Genomic DNA, 23,058 nt, shown 5'->3' on the forward strand with positions numbered 1-23,058 from the left:
GGAGGTCTGGTTTATTTCACTTATTTGTATGGTCTGTAGTTGTGACCATTTACCTGTAAAAGCCTCGAGTTTATCTTTCTTTATAGCTGAGTAATATTCTATTATATAAAAGTACTGCAATTTTTTTATCCATTCCTCAGTGGATGGATATTTGGGTTGCTTCCACAATTTAGCAGTTATAAGTGGTGCTGCTCTGAACATGGGTGCACATATATCGCTGTGATATGATCTTATGATACGATATGATCTTTCAGATCTTCTGGGAAAATACCTAGGAGGGGAATAGCGGGGTTGAATGGGACCTCTAGACCTAGTTTGCTGAGGAATCTCCAAACTGATTTCCACAGTGGTTTCAGTCTGCATTCCCACCAGCAGTGGAGGAGAGTTCCTATTTCTCCACAGCCTCACCAACATTTGTTATTGGTTGATTTCTTAATGATAGCCATTCTTACTGGGGTGAGATGAAAGGATAAAATTTTAATATATAAAAGCCAATCACTTTTCACTTTAGCAGCAAGGAGCAAGTAGAATTTGAAATTAAAAGCACAATACCTTTTACATTAGCATCTCCAAAGTGAAATACCTAGACATACAACTAACGAAAATATGTACAAGAGCTCTGAAGACGGACAAAACTCAAAAACAAAGAACTAAATAAAATGAAGAGGTATTCCATATTCACAGCTAGGAAGACTCAGTACTGTCAAGATGTAAGTTCTTAGCAGTTTGACCTGTAGCTTCACAACAGTGACGATAAAAACTCCAGTTTGTAGATACTGACAAACTGATTCTGTAATTTGTATCCAGAAAATAAATCTGGAAAGGCAGAAGACTGTGAATAGACAACACAACCTCAAAGGACAAAAGTCAGAATTGATACTGATTTCAAGACTTAGTGTAGCTGGGCATGGTGGTAATTACGCCTGTAATTATGCCTGTAATCCCAGCACTCGGGAGGCTGAGGCAGGAGGATCATTGTGAGTTCGAGACCAGCCTGGCTACAAAGTGAGCTGAAGGTCAGCCTGAACTGCATACTGAGACCCTGTCTCAAAAAAAAAAAAGAAAAAAAAAAAAAGAAAAAAGACTTAGTGTAAAGTCTGGTCTTTTCAACAAGTGGTGGGGGAAGAACTGGACCTCACCTGCCAAAAAAATGAGTCTAGACACTGACCTCATATTCTTCAAAAAAATTAGCTCAAAATGGATCACAAGCATAAGTGTATGGAACTCCTTGAAGATAATGCAAGGGAAAGGCTAGATAATCTAGGAATGGTGATGATTTTTTGTTTAGATATGCCACGGGGGGCACACTATGTAGAAGAGAATTACTAAGCTGGGCTGCATTAAAATTAAAAATTTCTGTGTAGCAAAAGACACTGTAAACAGGATGAAAAGACAAACCACAGACTGGAAGAAAACATTTGTAAGATACATGTGTTACCCAGAATACACAAAGAGCTCTTAAAACTTAATAGTAAGCAACAACCTAATTATGAAGTGGACCACAGACTTTAACAGACACCTCATCAAATAAGATATATGGATGACGAGAGACCATGTGAAAAGATGCCCTACGTCATATGGCATCAGGAAAGTGCAGACCAATGAGATGCCACTACACACCTTTCAGAATGGCTAAAGTCTAAAAACATGGACAACACGAAATCCCATGAAAACGTGGAGCAACAGGAACTCTCTCATTGCTGGTAGGAATGCAGAGTGGTACAGCCTCTTCAGAAGGCTTGGCAGTTCCTTACGGAAGTAACTATCCTTGTATACCCATATCCTCTAGCAGTCATGCTTCTTGGTTTTTACTGAAAGGAGTTGAAAACTTAGTGCAAAAACCTGCATACAGGTGTATATAACAGCTCTATTTGTAATTGATAAAACTTGGAAGTGTCCAGGATACCCTTTAGGAGATGAATGGATAAACAGTAGTATATCTACTGTGGACTGAAATAGAGTTATCAAGTCACAAAAAGACATAGAAGAACCTTATATGCTTATTACTAAGTGAAAGAGGCCAATCTGAGAAGACCTAAATAATGTGTTTCCACTTATATGACATTCAGGAAATGGAAAAACTGTAGGGAGATGGTAGAAAGCTCAGTGGTCACTACGAGTTACAGAGGAAGGAGGGATGAATATACCTATGGGATGGAGGATTTTTAGGGCAATGAAATTACTCTGTGTGATACTGTAATAGTGTATGTGTGTTATTATCCGTTAGTCCATAGTGAGAATGCACAACACCTGGAGTGAAGCCTGATGTAAACGGAGACGAGGTCAGTGTAGTTTCATCAGAGCATAACACATGCACCGCTCGGGTCGGGGAGGTTGACGGGGGAGCTGGTGCGTGTACGGAGCAGGGAGCACTCTGGAATCTGTACATTCCTCTCCATCCTGCTCTGAACCTAAAACTGCTCTACAGTCTTGTAGTGAAACTTACATGTGCAGTCTCTTTGAGTACGTTGATTTCCATTAATTTTAATATTTAATGGAGAAAACATACTTTCCAGATGAAATTAAAATCAGCTGTTTAGACTCAGTCCCTGAAACATCTATGCAAAATCTCAGTGCTGAGAACACGGTTTGAACCACCCTGAGCCCTTTCTTCAGCATTTTGATGGAAAGCCTGTACCTGAACATGTCCACGGTGACAAGGATCTCCTGTCTCTGCAGAGAAGCCCCGTCCCTGCCAGATGCACTCATTCTTAGGCGGGTCTTACATGGTGCTAAAATCTCCATGGAACTTCTACCCAGCCGTTCCCGGCGCTGGCCTCTGGAAGTGGCCCCCGTCAGTGTGACACAGGTGGTTGGTGTGTTCACAGGAGGACCTTTCCTCATCCAGATGCCCCATTTCCTGACTTCCCCACCCCGAAGGTTTGCCAATATCCCAATTACCCTTCTCTGAGAGTCCTGCCACCACCAGTGACTATGGAAGAAGAACGTGTGGAAATGCCCAGGTGCATTGTATTGCTGCAGAGCTACTGGGCCTGGATCTGCCCAGATGTATTTTCCCAATGCCTGTAGGTACACATCAGTTTTGATTCCGGTCTTTTGCCATTGTGTTGATGCAGTGAAAAATGTGTCATTTCGTAAATATCTATAGAATAACGTTCTAGGAAAATGAAGTGGGAGAGCATGTGTATTTGAAATTTTATTAAATACTGTCACTTTCTGTAGCAGTAGTTCCATTTTACCTTGGCATCACAGTTTGTGTGAGAATGTCTCTTCCTCACACCATCTTTAAGACAGTGTTATCCTAACATTTGATCTTTCAAAAACCTCACCTGTGAACAGTGGCATGTCATCTCTTTTTTTTTCTTTTTTTTTGCAACAGGGTCTCACTGTGTAGTTCAGGCTGGCCTTGAACTCACTGTGTTGCCCAGGCTGGCCTCAAACTTACGGGCTCCTCCTGCCCTAGCCTCCCAAGTACTGGAATTACAGATGTGTGTCACTGTGCTCCATTTCTTACCACAGTCTTAATTTGCATTTCTCTTCATTTTGAGAAAAGTTGAGAATGTTTCTATATCTTTAAGTCACCCTCTCCCTGCTAAACTTTGTTGATCTTTTATCTTTGGTGTCCAAAAATGCATTGTGGCATGCCAGTGTGGGTTTTTTTGGTCTTCTTCAGTTGTCCTGGGTACTTTAGTATGTCCTTCAGCCTGGAAACTTGTGTCGTTTGGTTTTGGAAAATTTATCCCATTTTTCTTTATTTTCATTCTTTTGTTTTCTGTTATTTTCTCTAGAGCACTTGTCTTTTTCATTTCTTTAGTGACTTTTTTTGCAGCTTTGATTTTAGTTTGTCTTCTTACCCTTTTATTTACTTTGTTAAAACTTCAGGAGCGGTGGCTCCAGGAAATTGCAACAGTAAGAGCAAACCCTGCTACACCCCGCGGGTGGTGAGATTCAGTGTGTACTCACCCCGGCCCCTGCGCTACAGGGATGTGTAGGGGAGAGGGGTGTATGGGATATCTGCCCATGTGCCCACTCGAAAAGACCATTTTCAAGGGGAAAATTTTGGCATTCATGTTTTAAATTTTGAAGCTCCCCACCTTTCTCCAACTTGCTTTCTTAAAACATCCTTTCTCGCCGTGGGTATCATGTCACTCCGCGAATGTCATCAGTTACTCTCTGTGGGCACGCAAGTAGAGCTTTGAAAATGCTCTCCGCTGTTCCCGACACTGCAGTCTCCTGCACTGTCATTTTGCTGCTTATCTCAGTCTCGTAGATGGTCAGAGGGGCAATAGAAAGCGGAGAAAGAGCACTGAGTAGTGAGGCAGGGCAGGCTGTCAGCCCTCGAGCAGCGTCGAGGTACGTAGGGGGAGCCTGGGCCCCAGCTGGTGAACCTCCTGGTTCCAGGGCAGCAGGACTCAGGGGCGTGTGTTGGAGTTCTCTCAAATTTGTTTCGTTCCTCCCTGATCTCTCTTCTGGGAAGAGGTAGGCAAACACTTGGCTGCTGGGTGTTTCGTGTGCTGTTAGAAGGACTTTGAAGGAAGGTATTAGCTGATCCCATTTGAAGTTTAAACCATTCCACTTGTTTTCAGCTTAGTATTTCGGTTCTGCCCTGACCCAACGAGGTGTAGCTCAGGCTTTAGCTTCCTGGTGGCCCGCTAGGCGTGTGGGCCCCTCTGTGCTGTGGCTCGTTTATCCCGCCCTGGACTGCTCTCTCGCCTCCTAATTCACCGTGCTCAGAGGCTTGGGTCTGTGAGCCGCCCCTTCCCACCTGCCATACTGCTTCACATGTCCTGCGGCATTTTAATGAGGTCTCAGAAGAAGAGAATTCCCCTGTGGCCTGTTATCCTCTCCATGCAGAAGATCTTGTTTCTTCAGACTGTGTTTTCCACTTGTATCTTCCCATCCCCTTTGGTTCTATTATCAACTCTTTGATTTGCTTATAATAATAATTGATTTTGGCCAGGGCAGTTATTGCTACACTCTCTTTATACTCACAGAAGGTGACTTAACCAAGAGCTTAGAACTTAAAAGTGGTAAAACATGTAATCCTCCAAAACAGCACGGTAGTTTCTCCAAATCCACTTTTTCTATCTGTTTGAGGGTCTGAACTATCATGTTTGTTTGGAGGAAAGATTTTCCTCACTTACAAGTTCATTCTCATTAGCTAAAGTTTATCCTGGAGCCTGACACCCACACTTAGATAAAAATGTATCTTTTTAGTTGTTGAATAATAGTTTTGATCTTCCTGGCCTGTCTCGGTAAGTTAGATCATTGCTTTTTGAAGAAAACATGAGCGACAAAGAATAGTGACAATATTTGCCATAGTCATTTTTGTTGTTTTTTTTATTTTGCTGTTGTTCTTTTGCTAAGTCAAAAAGGACTGGAGTAAAGGTGTACATTCACCAAACATTTATGTTATCTCTACATAGACTCTAGGAGAGATTAATAGGGGAAGTTTTAAAAAAAATGGACATCTTTAAAGAAATTTGAAATAGTTCTTTACCAACCTAGTTACTTAGGTGTATGTTGGTTTGGTAGTTAATTTTTCATTTTAAAGTGATGATATTAAGCTGGGCATGGTGACACACACCTGTAATCCTAGCATTCAGGAGGCTGAGGCAGGAGGATCGTTGTGGGTTTGAGAGCAGCCTGGGCTACAAAGTGAGCCTAAGACCAGCCTGAACTGCATAGCAAGACCCTGTCCCCAAAAGACAAATAAATAAATAAAATAAAGTGATGATATTGCAGATATTCTAATTTTAATTACTTTTATTTAAATAATATGACAGTAAATACATAATCATCTCGTGTATGTAGTAGAGAAGACTGTACTAGTTTTCTAACAAAACTAATGTCAAGAATGATATTTCCATTTCTTTGAAGTCATTAACAGAAATATAATTAAATGGTTACTTAAAGCGTGATCTGGATAAGTATAAAGATTAAATCTTTTTTAAAAATAGGAGCAGATGTCTCAAGTATTAGATGCCATGTTTGAAAAATTGGTCAAAGAAGGGGAACATGTAATTGATCAAGGAGATGACGGTGACAACTTTTATGTAATTGATAGGTAAGTTTTGCCCAACCTCACTGCTGCTATTTGTTATCTTTTGTGTAAAATCTCAGTGGTTATTGTGACAGCTAAAACGTTAATACATGACAGTTGCTATTTCCCCTTTACTCTTACTACTTTTGTGAATACATGTGATCGAACCATGTACATTATGAGAAGAGGCCTTGTTTATAGAGAAATTGATGATTTTTGGTTAATCTGTAGATCTCAGTCATTAATGTGAGCATCCTTATTTGGTAAATTCAGTTTGGAAAATACTGTGTAACAGTGTGTAGCAGATGCCTATTAATAGTGAGAATAGAACTAAAATACAATGTCTAGGATATTAGAGTAGAAATTAGTCTGTGTTACTGTTTTTTACAAGCTCTTTTTATTAATTATAAAATAAATATGCTCATGATTAAAAGAGTTCAGATATTTTGAAGGGTACACAGTAAGGGTACACAGTCAGTCTTCCCTACTGCTTCAACCTCACCCAGGCAATAGTGAGCAGTTTGTGTGTCTCTTTTACTTTATGTACTGTCATATTTGTCTTTTAAAAACTCTTGAGAGAGAAACTGTTTTATTCCAATAAGAAGGTATGCTTTGCTTTTGAAAGTCTAATTTCAGAAAATTTAATTTGTGTTTTCTTCATCCAAGAACAATGTGCTTTTGGGTGTTTTTTGTTTTTTTTTTCTGGTTCCGGGAATCAAACTCATGACCTTGTGCTTGCCAGGCAGGCGCTGTGCCACTGAGCCGAATCCCCAGCCCAACAGTGTGCTTTATATGGTAGTTAAATGATGAGCAAAGCAGGGAAGCGGTGTGGAGTGGGTCTGTGTTTCTTCCCTTTTGTGACGCGATGATGAAGCGTCCATGTGTTGTAGTGGGGTTCCCTAAGCTCTGCAGATGGACTCCAGCCAGACCCGCTGGATGGCATTTACTTCTTTGAGTGGGGTGTGGGAGGCCTTGCTGAAGCCACACCTCTCCGAAGTCCCCGGCCTCCTTTCCTGGCTGTGGCTCCGTGCTGGTGTCTCTCCCACGTCAGGCATGCGTGCTCCTTGAATCAGAGGCTTCCGCAGCTCCTCCATCCCCTCATCCCTGATGCCCAGACACCTTGTCCCAAGGCACACGCCAGATTTTGAAGTAGAACAAAACCAGTTATCCCCTACATAAATCAGAGTCATGATTTCAGTATTATTAACAGCTTTCATCAGTGAAACAACTTAGAAATTCACTCAGCAGCGATTAGTTGGAAGGGACTATGAGAACCCCAAATAGAGTATGGTATTAATCTTTTTTTAGTAGGTATTTTTACTCTCAGAACTGCCTTATGTTTGAATGTAGTATGTTCCCCCGCTGACATATGAAACATCCAGGTGCACAGAAGTGAGAGGGCTCGCTCAGGTCACCCAGCTGGATAGCGTGCAAACTCCCTCACTGCCGTATCCTCTGCTTCCCTCTGAGCCCTTTCCCAGGATTTGTGCCTCTGTGGTCTCACATTATCAGGCAAAATCTGAATGAAAATCAGCCCACGGTATTTTAACAAAAGTTAAACTGATGCAGTTTCAACTGAACTGGTAGCTCACTATACTTCTCGTCAGTGCATGTTGCTTTACACTTGATCCTCTTCAAAGTGGTAAATGTAGAGAACAATTTCAGTGCAAAAGTATAGTTGGTGTAAATGGCAGAATTCAGTTTGTACTTGAAAAATGACTGATCCGTAGAACAGATTCTAGAATGTATCCTTGAAATAGTGATTCTCTCCATGAATTACATTAAAAACCAATTACTGTATTTCCTTCCTTCTTCGTTGATATCTTTTGTGTTATGTTTCTGCTTTATTATTTTGCTATCATTTGTAATCCTTTTCTAATCCTAAACGTCACTACCTTTCTTGCCCGCTCCCTGCTTTTTTGTCTTTGCTGGGGTTTAGCCAGCAGAGTAAAGACCCTTTCTCAGGCGCTTCAGCAAGGCTTGCAGCCCTCTTCTCTCTCAGAAAGTATGGTACAGGGAGAGGCAGTCCCTCTACCGAAAGGAGAGTCTGTAGAAGTGTAGGCCCCAGATAATGTGGACAAGTAATGGAGTCTTGTTTGCCTGGAAAAAGAACCTCAATTAAAAGATAGGTACAGAAAAACTATACATTTTCAAGATGAGGATCCTATATTTAGTCTGAATTTGTTTATTACTTTTAAACTCTAGATTGGGAGTTGATCTCAAGTTAAGGGCCAGATTGTATAAAGAGCCAGAGAGTAAATATTTGAGGTTTTGTGGACTAATACGATTTCTGTTGCAGCTATTCAACGCTGCCAGTATGAGCAAACCAGTCGTACACAGTGCATAAAGTAGCAAGTTTGTCTGTATTCCAGTAAAAGTTTATTTTAAAAAGAAGGTAGCCAATCTTTGGGCTGACCCCTGCTATCAATTATAAAGGCTTGTAGTGAGTTCTGTAGAAAAGGAGCTCACCAAACTGTTACATAGCTCTGTTGTTTTTTAATCAAAAAAAAATCTTTCTTCTGATCACAAAAAATAATACGATTGTCCCTAGAATTCCTCAGTGTTCCTATGCTATGAATACAGTGTTTCACATATGTGGTCTCATGTTTTTGTCTTGTATTTTATTATCTTAAATTTGTGTTGTTTAGTTCCCTTTTCCAGTAGGCATACGTACGTAGGCCCCCTACCCTAGTCTAGCTGATGGTGGTCTCGTGCTGGCAGGACAGACTGGTACCTGTTGGTGTCCTTTTATTACTTGTCATCAGATCAGATGAGCTTTTGCTGCACAGGACTCGTTTCTGAAATAGTTTAAGTGCAATGAGATTTTATTTGACTGACCTTTGCCTCTAATTTACATATGTCCAACAGAGGAACATTTGATATTTATGTAAAATGTGATGGCGTTGGAAGATGTGTTGGTAACTACGACAATCGTGGGAGTTTTGGCGAACTGGCCTTAATGTATAATACACCCAGAGCAGCTACGATAACTGCTACCTCTCCTGGTGCTCTGTGGGGTTTGGTAAGTAAAATGTTTGACCTGAATGTTACTTGTAAAAGTCATTTTGACCACAGCCTGGTAGACACCGTGTTTCAATTTTAATAGGTAGGTTTACTTGGGATCATTAGTCATCAGCGAATTTACTAAGCAACTGCTGGATACTGAACTTTGGGCATGAAGACTATGCTAAGTCAAGCTTTGTGTCCCCACCCTCGTGCAGTCAGATCTGGAGCTTTAGATCTGCCAGCGCGAGGCAGAGCCCAGATCCTAAATGCTCCTCACCTACTCTTACCAACAGCCCTTCAAACAAAGACTTCAGTGCTTTTTCTCAGATAGCTTTCTAAGTACCACACTACAATGGTATTAATGCGAGGAGCCCTAAGTGCTGTCCCCTGATACTGTGTCTGTATCACCTGGGAACTTGTCAGAAATGCAGTCAGGGGCTCCCTGCACTGCCTCTGGCCTGTGAACCTGAGACTCTGGAGATGGGCCCATCAGTCTGTATTTGAGCAAGGCTTCCAGGTGAGCCTGATGTATGCTAGTTTGAAAAACCACTAGAAATGGCTTCTCGTGGTGGTACTAATTGATAGGTAATACCTTTGTATTTAAGAGTGGCTATGTACAGCAAAAATGTTTCTTACCTGGCTGCACATCAGAATTACCTTGGTTGTTTTTTTTTTTTTTTCCATCTTGCCTAGACCCTAGAATCTCAGCAGTGGGCTCTGGACATGAGTATAAGTTGGGTATCTCTAATTGGAAAATCTGAAATGCTCCAAAATATAACACTTTGTATGCACTGACAAAACGCCACAAGTGGAAAATTCCACACATGACGTCATGTGACAGGCCACAGTCAAAACGCACATTGCAAATATATTCTAAACTTAGCTTAAGACTACACATGAAAGGTGTTTAGGAAGCATAAATGAATTTTGTGTTTAGACTTGGATCCCATCCCCAAGATACCTCATTATGTATGTAATATCCCAAAACTTGAAAAAATCTAAAATCCAAAACATCTCTGGCCTCAAAGATTTGAAATAAAGGGTACTCAACCAATAGCTTTAAGTAAAATCTCTATGGTAGTATAAGACTTAAAAGTTGGTTTAAAGACATTGTATTTGGGGAAGAAACAGAGTAGGGAGGGATGTTTTCACATGTTTTCTCACGTGATAGGAGGATGCAAAGGATCAGCTGCTACTAAAGCTGAGTCTGAAAGATTGTATCAGGTGGTGATTCTCAGACTTTGATAACCTGCAGATCCCCTGTGAGTCTGCAGTACAGAGCTGATCCCGGGGGTCCCGGGTGAGGCCTGCAGTCTGCTTTTCTCGTCAGCTCCTGGAGATAGCATTGCTGCCTGTTGTGAGACCTCACTCTAAGCAACATGGATGTAGGGCAATGTTCACAGTGCATGTATTTTCTTTAAATTGCTAAAAACAGACCACCCTGTAGTAGCCCAGCTAGACATGCATTTATTAGGCTATTTTTCTCAAAATTGTTTTATGGAAAGAGAAGAGATTGATATAAATAGGAAGTTTGTTAACTGTCTCGTTTCCAAGGACAGTAGCCTTACAGAATTCGCACATTATTTAGCTCAGCATTTGACTCATAATTGTATTCAGCTGATAAAAATATCTTGATCTGAGAAACAAGACGTTTTCCATTTTTCTCTATTAGAACAAGGCAGTTACTGTATATTTCCTAAAAATGTGATGAGTTACTTTTTCAGGTTGTAGAACAAAATTGGAATTGTTTCAGGTGAAAGGAAATTTCGTCACCTGAAGTACTCCCAAAGTCTTTAAGGACTCCCAGAGGTCTGAGTTCCCAAAGCCAGCAGAGAAAAACCACACCAGAGCTGACCTTGGTTCACACTAAGTGTCTGTGTGCCCTCCAATGGCGGGAAGGGTCTAGCATCTGCTGTGACCTGTTCTGTTGAGGAAGGTATAGCCTCAGCAGGCCTTGTCCCAGTGGGGTTGCCTGCCTGGTTCAGATTGTTCTGCAGGGAGGAAGCCTCCTCACACATCCTGGGTGCCAGATGAAATATTTTCAGATCAACCCCTATGAATATTGAGTCTTCAGCCCTGGTGAAAACCTTAATTAGCTAGAGAGGCTCAGGATTTCCCAGTGTGTATAATACTTAAGCTCCCAAGAAACATTTTAAAGTAATTTTTGGTAGCCCAGGCATATTGTTAAAGTGTATAGGGGGCGGGGGCACAGCGCCTGCCAGGCAAGCGCAAGGTCGTGAGTTCGATTCCCGGTACTGGAAAACAAACAAACAAACAAAAAAAGTGTATAGAAGGGGGAGGTTGGTGATAATTATCTTTTGACATAAATAAAAATAACTTCTAAAAGTTATGCTAGTTAACATAATTATTTAATATTTTAACCTGCTTTCTAATAGCAATTCACCTAGCCAACCCCTTCTTAGGGAAAGTTGAGTGAAAAAGAAAGTTGAGTGAAAAAAAGACTAGAGGTCTGCATAGAATTGCAGGAGCAAAGATAAGCAAATCCTGAGAGAAAAGTCTTTATTGAAGAGCCTCAGTCTGTATTTGGTTACTGTTGGCCTTAAGAGATCAGCTGATCTACATGGCCATGCTGAGGATTCAGAGAGGCCATTATTGAAGTGACTAGGATGAAAGCATTTCAGATTGAACTTTCTGTGGGCTTTATATGTCACAACAGATGTAAAGAGTGGGCTATTAATAGAAAATTCTTCCTGAAAAGTCAAACCCATGGTTATTCTTAAGGTACTGAACTATTTTAGGTCTTCTTTGTTTTGCAATAAACTGCACCCATAAAATGGTGGTGTACTTGGTTACCAAATGTGATTATATAATCAGAATCAAGTTCTGAGTCTGGGGGAATTCCATACAATATAGGTTATTAAGACTGACATGTAGAGATTTTGATCCTTGATTAAAGTCTAGGATCTGAGAAATCACTATAGCTGATTCTGTTAGGAGCCAGATTTAGAAATGATTTCAGTATTTTTGGGAATTCTCTTAAAATTTTCTCTCTGTGAGAAGTTCCGACTCTAAGTCAAAATTACAGGCAGTATCAAAATGGTAATAAACTCAATTGGGGAACAAGCAGGCTGTTTAATTTGCTAGCATCTTAGTCTTTTGGGGCTGCTATAACAAACTAAAATGGGTGGCTTACCAGACAGTCATTCTTCACAGTTCCAGAGGCCAGGAAGTCCACTGTGCAGACACCAGAAAATGTGGTGTTTGGCGAAGGCCTTCTTCCTGGTTCAGAAGTGGCCATCTTCTTCTGGTTGCCTCAGTTGGTGCAAGGGACAAGGCAGGACTCCAGGGCCTCTTTTAGAAGCACACTCATGACCTCATCACCTCCCAAAGGCCCTGCTTTCTAATACGTCACACTGAGGGTTGAACGTTCAACAAACCAGTTTTAGGGGAACACGACATTGTGTCCATCACACTTAGATGTTTACATCCGTGCTGCAACTTTCTGCCGTTACTAGGGATTGAAACTGTTATTGTACCTTTGCACTTCGCCTTTTTTTTCCTTTTTGATATGGAGAAGTGATTCGCCATACTTAGTGACTTCTCACTAAGTTGCCCAGGCTAGACTTGAATTTATAATCCTCCTGCCTCAGCCTCCAGAGTGTTGGAATTACTGTACAGGCTTACACCACCATGCCTGGCTGGGATTTTTTTTTCATCACACTCTAGTACATTTAAGTTCAGCTTCAATGTGTTTGCATAATAACATCTTGGTTTTATTAAAATGGTGTAATGATCAGTGGGTGCCAAACTTTGTAATTAATGGGGCTTTTGTTTAAAAAATTAAAATAATATTTTGTGAGAATTTTTTCAAAATAAAATTATTAGAGAAATAATTTTTGAGCTGTTCTTCTTAAAAGTTTGCCCAGTTCTTTAATTAGTTGTGCATCTTTGGGATCATGCAGTGGGAACATAAATGAGGATTTTAGATTTTACACATGTTAAGCTCTAGCATTTATTCCTTATTCAAGAAAAGCAGTTTCACTGTGCCTTCACATTTTTAAAAAGGAAAATTCTCACACACTGTAAATAAGGAAAAGAACCTACAGTATACTTTTTCAAGTCCTCTTACATTATTAATTTATGATTAAATTTCTTTCTAGTAGCATTTTTCATGATTTCTACTGTACATTAGGAGGCACATAAGAAACATCAATTGTGTCTTCGTGTATGCATAAAAAAGTAACAAAGCAATACCCTGAGGAATTCACTCTGAGATTTTCACTCCTACTTTAGGTTTTATAAAAATGCTGGTCATGCTCCACCTACTTCGTGTTGCAACCCTTCAGGCTGCCATTTACAGTAGACAAACGCAGTGCTGTTTTTTACCGTGGTATGACAGCGCCTTCTTGTGGTTGTAGCCCAATGTGTTGGTCAGGCTTGTTGGGACTGCGTAAAAGTAAATTGATGCTTCCTTTATAAAAATGAAATTACTTTATACGGTTCTGTAGTAACATTTTGTGCGTGAAGAAATAAAAATCTGAACTGAGTTGAATTAAAAGTCTCATGATGTTAATCTTTTATTTTGAAACCTTCAGTTGTTATTTCTTATAGGGAATAAAACTATTTGTTCAGAATTTTTCCCTCCTTAAACTTACCTTGTAACTGTTTTTGTTTTTTATATTCTACCTTTAGGACAGGGTAACCTTCAGGAGAATAATTGTAAAAAACAATGCCAAAAAGAGAAAAATGTATGAAAGCTTTATTGAGTCACTGCCGTTCCTTAAATCTTTGGAGGCAAGTATATGTTTATGCTTTAATTCTGCTTTAAAATTTGTTTCGTTAGGAATACTTAGTTCTACAGAAAAATATCTTTGAATGAAAATCCGTTGGAAAAGACCATATAGCGATGTTAGTTTTTATAATTCAGTATTTGTTTTGTTAAGTTACAGACTCATATCCAACATCTATAGCAAATTTTGTGTGCGATCTTTGGCTAATAGCAGACTGATCATGTAAGTGTTGGCAAGATCCGGCAGTTGTGCCATAGGGGGAGGAGTTACCTAGATACTGAGTATCCTCACTGGCTTCATCTTTACTGCCATTCCTCTTTTCCTTTCCTCTCAAAATTAGTATCTCAGGCCCCACCGTTCTGCTCCGCTCCTCCCCCCTTCTTTCCCCGCCCTCCCCTCCCCTCCCCTCTCCTCTCCAGCTACAGATACTCACTTGGTGAATGTGTCAATTCCCGTGGTCTTACATACTGCGTATAGGTTGATACCTTCTAAAATTGCTGCCAGCCAGTTATTTGACATCTCCTGCTAGGTGTCTAACAGACATCACAAATCTAGCACACTCCACATTTCCTTTTTCCTTCCCGTCTTGGTGGATGGCAACACTATCCTTTCAGTATCTCAGGGCCAGACCCTTGGAGTTGCACTCACTCATCTGTTTTCTCCACCCATGCATCTGTTAGTGACCTTACGCACCCTATTTTTAGGATATATCCAGAATCTGGTCATTTCCCACCAACTTTACCACTGTTATCTCCTGCCTGGGCCATCATCCCCTCTTGCCTGGCTTGTATCAGCTGCATAACTCTTTAAAGCGCAGATCATGGAGCCCTGTGTTTAAGGCCCCCACACAGGACTCGCCAGCCCGACCCCATTTTCCACTGCTGCACTCCCATCACCCTGTCCTGGACGCGCAGCTTCCTGCTGCTGCTCACACCCGCAGCTCTCACCTACTTTGGGGCGTGCATAATTGCCATCTGTCTTCATGGTCCTCCTACACAGTCCCGTGGCTCATTCCCTCATCTCCTGCATTTCTTGGCCCAGATGTCTTGTCAGTGAGACTGCCTGCTTATGTTTTTTATCTCTGAAAGGAGAAACTTGGAGAGAGAGTTGGTACCCTAAAAATTCAGCTTTGTTTTCTTTACATACATTACTGTTAATGCATTTCTCGATATTTTACTATTGAGATTTTATTCATATTATACATGGGTTATACCAATACTCTCTTAATAGAGTCATCATTTATTCATTCTATTACTTTAGCTAATTCATTTTGTTTTATGTTCTTGTACCTAAAAACTCTGAAGTTAAACATTTGTTCTACAATTAGTGTCTGAAAATTGCAACTGAATATATTTGAAATATTTTAGGGTAGTTAAAAAGGGGCAAAAGGTACACTTGTGTGTACCTACATCTTATAAAATGGCAAATGTCAGCATAGTAGTGTTCCTCCTTTCTAATGTCTGTTGGATTGTCAGGTCGCGCCTGGTAGAATTTTGGCTGCATTACAGGAAGCATGTTAGGCAGCTGATCTCCAGCAACTTAGTTCTTTAAATAGAAATGGATTGGGTGGAAATCCAATGCCTTCGGACCTATGCCAGTAACATAAAGAAGAAAACCAAGCCAGGAGGGCACTCTGGTAAATTGGAGAACATGTGCTCCGCTAAAGAAACAGCTGCTATTCCACCATAGTTTTATTGTTGCCATGTGGAAATTTGGGCTGAGAGTTGCTGAGTCTTCTGATTTTTCAAGAAAAGCTGGAAATACAAATTTTGTTTATTTTAAGGTGCTTGCAGTTAATGTAACAAACACACATACAGCCTACACACGGCTGAATGATGATTTTGCTATAGGCTACTACTTTTCAACTTGTGTAATAGCTAAGATTACCTAACTATTGTGTATCTATTTAATATTGTCTTTGTTTTTCTTTCGGTAGGTTTCTGAACGCCTAAAAGTGGTAGATGTGATCGGCACCAAAGTATACAATGATGGAGAACAAATCATTGCTCAGGTATAATTTTTTGTTTTGGTACTGAGAATGCAGCTCAGAGGTTTGCACATGCTAGGCAAGTTCTCTACCCCTGAGTCCATCCCCAGCTCTTAGACATTTCTAAGTGTGGTTCCATTTCAGGTTATATTCCAAAAGATTTTTATACATTTATGTCTTAACAAACTTTGTTTCTGTAAGTAGTATTTAGTGGTAGTTTAAATGAATGTTACTTCTACCAAATGCCTGCAGAAATGGTTTAATTTACAGCTATTAAGCTATTTGAATATTTTCACTTAAATGAAAGTGAAAATGGTGCTCTTGATATACACGTATTAAACCATCAAATGGTTTTCTGCATAGTTTTGTAATACATGACATGAAGGCCATGTGTAGGTATAAGGGTAGAATATCACTTGTGAGAGGAGAAGGAGGTGAGTGTCCCATGAGATTAGTAAGAGCCCCGAAGTCCATGGGAGATAGCGTAGCATTCTCCCCAGTTGAGTCATGATGAAACCTCCTGAGGCTCTGCAGATAACACCAAGAAAACACCAAGAAGAGATGCTGTACCTCATTATGCTGGCTTCCAAGTACTAAATATTAAACAAATTTGTTCTTCAACTCCTATTGCTTTCCTGAGATCCCATTTGGAACCAATAACATTACATATCTCAGTTAGCATAGGGCTACTAAAAAGTAGCATATGAACTTAGTTGAAGTTTTCGCAGCGTGCGGACAATAGTACTTTATTTCTTAGTTATATTTTTTGAAGCAGTGAGCAAATGGTTTAAGTGGATTTTTAATAGATGCTATGATTTTTTTTTTTTTAAATTACAGCATTGTATTGCATTGTGCTCTTTATCTGAATGATTGTCTCTGTATGTGAAACAAGACTTAAGGTCTATAATACTGAAGGAAAAAAATCATTGTTCAGAGGCAAATAAGTAAATCTCTCAATCTCTCTCCTTGTACAGTAGTATATATGTGTGTGTGTGTGCACCTGGATTGGAGCAGTCAGGGATTAGGAAGCAGTGCAGTCAGAATGGAGAGTAAGGCTAAGATTCTACTCTCTAAACTGTCAACAAAGGATAGAGCATTTTTTAAATGCTTGTTTGTTGTTTGTTTCTTGGTGCTGGGGATTGATTCCAGGTTCTGACACATGCTAAGCTTGTGTTCTACCACTGAGCTAAACCTTAGCCATGTAAATGCTTTTTAAAAGTTCTGATTTTCAAGTACAGATTTACAAGATGTTGCAAAAATAGTATTAAGAGGTGCCATGTACGCTTCACCTAGTTTCTCCCAGTGCATCTTGCGTCACTCTTGTACAGTATCGAGACTGGCACTGGCACAATCCAGCTTTACTCAGACTGCACTAGTTTTATGGACATTTGGAACACAGTTGTGCAGCAGCTGATAGACCTATCATGATTTGTGACACTTGAAAATTTACCATGAGGCTCTTCAAAAAATGATACAAAATAAGTGGGGGCCCAAGGATGCAGCTCAGTGGAAGAATACATGCTTAGCATGTACAGTGCTCAATCCCCAACACACACACACACACACACACACACACACACACACACACAGAGGAAAGGAAGTACGCTATGCTCAGGATTTATTCAGGATACTTGTGCACTTTTAGTTATCTTTTAAGCATTTATAATCATGTATCAGTACTATATTCTAGAAATCTAGATTCAACGTTCATTTTTGTGGTATAACCTGAGTGAGGTTTTAAAAACTTGTGTTTCTGCAGAATCACCTTGACAGGTTATGTTTTAAAAAAAAATTTATTATTACTTTTCTATTCTGTATTAATTCAGAAGGCATCTTTGGAAGTCAGGTCTGAGTTCATTGAAAAACAAAACCAAGAAAAAAATGGTCATGTGGTTAGAAATGGCATCATTTCTTAGAATTTTAGAAGTTTTTTCAAGGCCTTGAGGTGGATTGCCATAGACTGGCATTTTGGATTTTGGTCCTTACCTAACTGCAGTGAAATCCTCTAGGCTCACATCTGCGCTTCCTGTGCATCTGGGTGCTTTCTGCTCTTTTTATCCCATCACCAAACCAGCACTTGTTACTTTAGGACCCAGGGTGTACATTTTAGCATTTTCCCAGGGTTGCAGGGATCAGCCCCTGTATTCCTGCTGACGGAGGGGACTGCTGCGTGTACCACAATGTTGCCATTTCTAACTACGTGTGCTGCTAGTCAGGCTGAAATTTGGGGGGAGATTGTCAGCCCACTGTGATTTGCCGTATTTTCTTAGCTTTTAGCAGAAATACTGTAGTACGAGAGTCTTCTTATTTCAAATAATTTTACATGTGAAACTGTTACTATGTAATTATCACCCATGACCTCTCAAATTAGAAAAGAAATAGCCAGTTCCCATGGAATTCACTTTTTGGGCAAATCTCTGTGCATAGGGTTAGGTTGATTTCAAGACATCTGTCAGATAAATTTGCATTTCATTCTGTTTTTTGTTTATTCTGATAGGGAGATTTGGCTGATTCTTTTTTCATTGTAGAATCTGGAGAAGTGAAAATTACTATGAAAAGAAAGGTAAGCGTTCTTAAGTCCTAAAAAATCTCCATAATAACAGCAAGATACACAATAGGTTTTCTTTTTTATGTTTATACCAGGTTAACTTTTATTTTTAAAATAAAATGAGCTGAGTAAAAATTAACATTTTTACTTACTTTGTCAGGGTAAATCAGAAATAGAAGAGAATGGTGCAGTAGAAATCGCTCGATGTTCTCGGGGACAATACTTTGGAGAGCTTGCCCTGGTAACTAACAAGCCTCGAGCTGCTTCTGCGCATGCCATCGGGACCGTCAAATGCTTAGGTAGGGATTACAGTGGTGGGGACCGAAGTTATGTCTGCATTATATATATTTATGTTGTACAAATAATTTTATTGAGTTCATGAATGTTGTGGTCCCTACAAAATACAGTAAAGTTAGGACTCCCTGCATTATAAAATCAATTTGTGGAAGCCATTTCTTCATTGAAATTTTTTACATACAGATATATTCAGTTCTTTCGTATATGTATTAAAAACATATGTATTAAAAACACCTTATTATAATAATTGAAAAAACCTCCGACTCCCAAGTTTTATATCTGACTTGTCAAGTAAACATGTGCTGTATTCCTCAAAAGAGAAGGCTAAAGTGCTATCTTTGTAAAGTTTGCTGTTAAGCCCTTCAGGGGAAGTTGGAATGTCTATGCGAATCCTGTATCTCCTCAGCTGAGCACTGGGACAGGAAAGATGAGGTTTGTGGAAGCATCGTCAAATGTTCTTTGTTAATCAGCTCTCTATTCTACTGTAACACCTTGGCAGAAATGCCAGCTTTACCTGGAAGACATCTATATGTATCTGAGATTTATATCTGAGAAATCACTTCAATAATGAAAAATTAATTCAGGAAGTGACAATATAGATGACATTTTCTTTAAGAAAATTGATTCCAGAATAATTAGCCTGTTCATGTTCTTCATCCCCAATTCAATAGGATAAACTTAGTTTCGGTGTTTTTAAGATTTGCAAGGATTGTCAGAATTAACTTCTTAGAGAAGTCACTTTTTAAAAGGTTTTAAATAAGGGTATTAATCAAGTGATTTGCTTAGATGAAAGAGAAGACAATTAGAACTGACAGGCAATTTCCCTGAGTAGAACTGCTAGACAGTAAGAGTAAAAGTAACATAGGGAAATTCTATTGCTCTTTTCTAGAATAATCATATTAATATTAAAGAAAGTATGAAAGATACAGAAAATAATAGGAAAAACAGAATCACCCACACCATCACTACCACTCAGTGATTTCCAGTATTATAATTACTTTTTGTCTTTTTTTTTTTGCGTGGATATTTTTGTTTTTAAGGAATTTTGGGTTTTTGTTTGTTATTTTGTCTTTTTGAAATGGGGTTTTGCTCTGCAGTTCATGCTGGCCTTGAACTCACTTTGTGGTCCAGGCTGGCTTCGAACTGACAGCAGTCCTCCTGTCTCAGCCTCTTGAGCCTGTGATGGGTTATAGGCATGCACCATTTTAAGCATTTTTTGTAAATTACTTCATTTGTCTATTACAGCTTAGCAATTTTCCTATTTTATTACATCAAATTTTAACATTCTATCAGATAAATACATATAATTCATCCCCACTGGTAAATACTTTATAGGTTTTAGCTCCAGTTTGTGTTTTTGTATATAGATGACTTTTCCATATTTTGGATTTTTCCTTAGAAATGTCTTTCAGAAGTGGATATTTTAAAATGACTTTAGATACATATTAGCGGATCACTTTTACTTGTAATCATTTATATGCCACTAGTGGTGCAGGATTGTCCATTGATCTTATTCTTACAAACATTGCCTTTTTTACCTTTGTAAATTTGAAAGGTGAAAAAGATGTATTTTAATTTCTGTTTCTATGGTAGACAGTATGATTACATTTTCCATCTGAATCTTACTCAGTTTTCAAACCCATGAGACAGACAAGCTAAAATTCTGTAGCACATAGTTATAGAAGTGGACAAAAGTTTTACATTGACTGCCACTTTGAGTTGGAAAGACAGCGGTCTGAGTAAACACTACAGAAGGTAACATTTGGCGTTTACAGCATGGCATTGCAAACGCTGAGCACAAGATAGGAGTGTTTCCTATCTTTCCACTTTTAAGAAGTTGATGTTACCAAGACACAAACATCAAAATTTACTCTTACGAGTTCCCAGGCTTTGCTGTGATTGTCTTTCATACTTTTCCCAGCTTAGATCAGGAATCACACCAGCCTAGCGCTGCAACTGGTGAGGGACCTACGAGCGTGGCCTGAGAAGGTTCTAGCCGCTTCCTTTATGAAGTAGAATGTCTTTTGTAATTTACAATATTTACCTGAAAACACCCTTGCATTTTTGATCTATCACAATTACAGTGTCATCATGGAAATTTTATTGGAATGGGTATCATGACTAGAAATTCAGCAGTTTTGCAAAGAATATTTTTCATTTATTCTTTGCTTTTCCTAGCTATGGACGTGCAAGCATTTGAAAGGCTTTTGGGACCTTGCATGGAAATTATGAAAAGGAACATTGCCACCTATGAAGAACAATTAGTCGCCCTGTTTGGAACAAACATGGATATTGTTGAACCTACTGCATGAAGCTGAAGTATGGAGAAAGAAGAGCTGTAGTGACAGAATTACACAGTAGTGGTTAGTCCACTGAGAACGTGTTTGTGTAGATGCCAAGCATTTTCTGTGACTTCGGGTTTTTTCCTTTTTTTTTACATTTACAATGTATCAGTAAACAGTAGTGATTTAATAGTCAATAGGCTTTAACATCACTTTCTAATGGGTAGTTAATTTAAAAATCAGCATATTGATAAAATGACTTTCTACTCCACAAAATTATTCGAAGGTTTTATTTAAATGATTGTAATATATTGAGAGTACCCATGTTTCAGAAGACAATTAAAAGACACTATCTTAGGCAGTATGTGTGTGACCTATTCAGATGCGTAACAAGTTAGTGACTGTGCCCATGTAAGAGGGAGTCGTGCTCCACAGCGCGGCGCCACGTTCTGTTTATAACTCATTATGCAGTCAGATTTTCATCATTTTCATTTTAAAGTCTTTTCTGGCTTGATAAGTTGTGTGGCAGCCTTGGCCTGTTGGTGAAATGGTAGAAAACATCATATGCAATTTTAAAACTTTTTATATTTTTGCAATAAAGTACATTTTGACTTCTTCTGCATAATGTCAGTAACCAGTGTATTCCAGTGGTTTTAAGGACTGGCAGCGTATTATGATGATTGGGAAAAGAGTCTTTAAAGAGGAGAGTTCATTAATGCATTTCTTTCTTCATCAAGCATATATATTTCTGGTTTCCCTTTTCATTTTGCAACTTGCTATATTCTTTGTCTTTAATTTTGACACTTAATGTCAAAAAGTTTTTTTAAAGCTATTTAAACTTGTTAAACTTGGTCTTTATTGTCTTCTAAAAGCCCCAGAGCTTACAGTTCATCAAAGAGAAACCCTCCTTTACCAGTCACATATTGGGACCCTTACGTACACGTCTGCATAATCTGATTCCTCACACGGATCTGCCACCATGGGTTTCTGGTCTTCCTCCTAGTGGTTACCAGCCCACAGACTCCGATCAGCCGCCAGTGAGGTTTATCCTCCCCCGAAAAAATTCCTCAAAGGTGGTAGGAATAAAATTGTATAAGCAAAATTGTATATAACAATAAAAGGAATTTCTGTCCATAACCAATAGACCATTAAGCCTTGCCATCTGCTTTATGCCAACTCACAAGTACAGAAAACTTGTAGATTTTCATTGACCACTGACATGCTTATAGAAGATGCCAGAGAAGAATTTGATTATATTCAACCAAAACAGTGTACTCTGATTCTTAAGCCATGACCCGGTGTCTAGACATTAATCCCAACTAGTTGTTTGCTTTCAAATGGGCAATTTCATTTTGGGAAATGTGTTTTAAAAGAATATACATGGGTGAAATTATTTTGTGGCTACTGTAGTCTTATTAGAGAATGTTTATGGTCCTACTTGTATATGAAAACATGGCTAGAATGTTAATTGGATAATGTATATATAAGTAATTAAAGTATGTAAATTGTAACTTCAGCCACATTTTAGAAGACTGTTTAATATCTTTGCCAAAACCTTCTTGTAGGATATGCGAGCCTCTCTACATGAAGATGACTTGTTTACTATTTTAGATTTTAAAAGCCATGTCTGTTAAACAAGGAAAAATACAAACAAAAAAAAACCACCCAAACTTCTCGTTCATCATTCTGTATTCATTACTCACTTTTTCAAGTTAATCTCTTTGGTTGCATAATCTGATTGTTAACTAGTCATGGAACAGTAAATAAATGCCTGTTTAATAAAGAACTCTGACTAAGGCTACAAATGCCAGTTACATTATTTTCAGTATTGTTGGTTATATTTAAATTTTCCTTATAATAAAGCACACTTTTTATAGTAAAATTTATGAATTACTGTTTTTAATACTTTTTTGCTTACTAACTATACCTTACATAGTATAGTCATAAATGCAGTGAAAAGCATGGTAGACACGTGGCATATGGAAGCCAAGACAGCAAGAAAGTGCAGTATGGTTTTGTATGGCAACGGGGTTGTCTTTTAAGATTTTACCTATTGATCATTTGTGAGAGAAATGATTGTGGTATGTTGCACATTTGGCCATTTACAATAATGAACCTGGCTAACTAGGACATTTATATGTAAAATTATCAAATTAAAATAGCTCAAGTTTGACTTGTGGATG

At 39.0% G+C, this 23,058-nt stretch overlaps 1 protein-coding gene across 1 annotated transcript in view; it reads left to right on the forward strand.

The window, feature by feature from the left end:
• Positions 1 to 23,048, forward strand: part of Prkar2b (protein kinase, cAMP-dependent, regulatory, type II, beta) — a 90,556-nt gene extending 67,508 nt beyond the window's left edge. Inside the window, exons 6-12 of the mRNA XM_013510492.1 lie at positions 5,922 to 6,028; positions 8,873 to 9,026; positions 13,664 to 13,765; positions 15,698 to 15,772; positions 18,246 to 18,311; positions 18,457 to 18,595; positions 20,772 to 23,048. Of these exons, the coding sequence (XP_013365946.1) occupies positions 5,922 to 6,028; positions 8,873 to 9,026; positions 13,664 to 13,765; positions 15,698 to 15,772; positions 18,246 to 18,311; positions 18,457 to 18,595; positions 20,772 to 20,905 (777 nt within the window). The 3' untranslated portion in view covers positions 20,906 to 23,048. The remainder of the gene's footprint in view (positions 1 to 5,921; positions 6,029 to 8,872; positions 9,027 to 13,663; positions 13,766 to 15,697; positions 15,773 to 18,245; positions 18,312 to 18,456; positions 18,596 to 20,771) is intronic.
• Positions 23,049 to 23,058: the final 10 nt, after the last annotated feature.

This window comes from Chinchilla lanigera, unplaced genomic scaffold, assembly GCF_000276665.1.
Source record: "Chinchilla lanigera isolate Chin_1 unplaced genomic scaffold, ChiLan1.0 scaffold00009, whole genome shotgun sequence".
Taxonomy (NCBI): domain Eukaryota; kingdom Metazoa; phylum Chordata; class Mammalia; order Rodentia; family Chinchillidae; genus Chinchilla; species Chinchilla lanigera.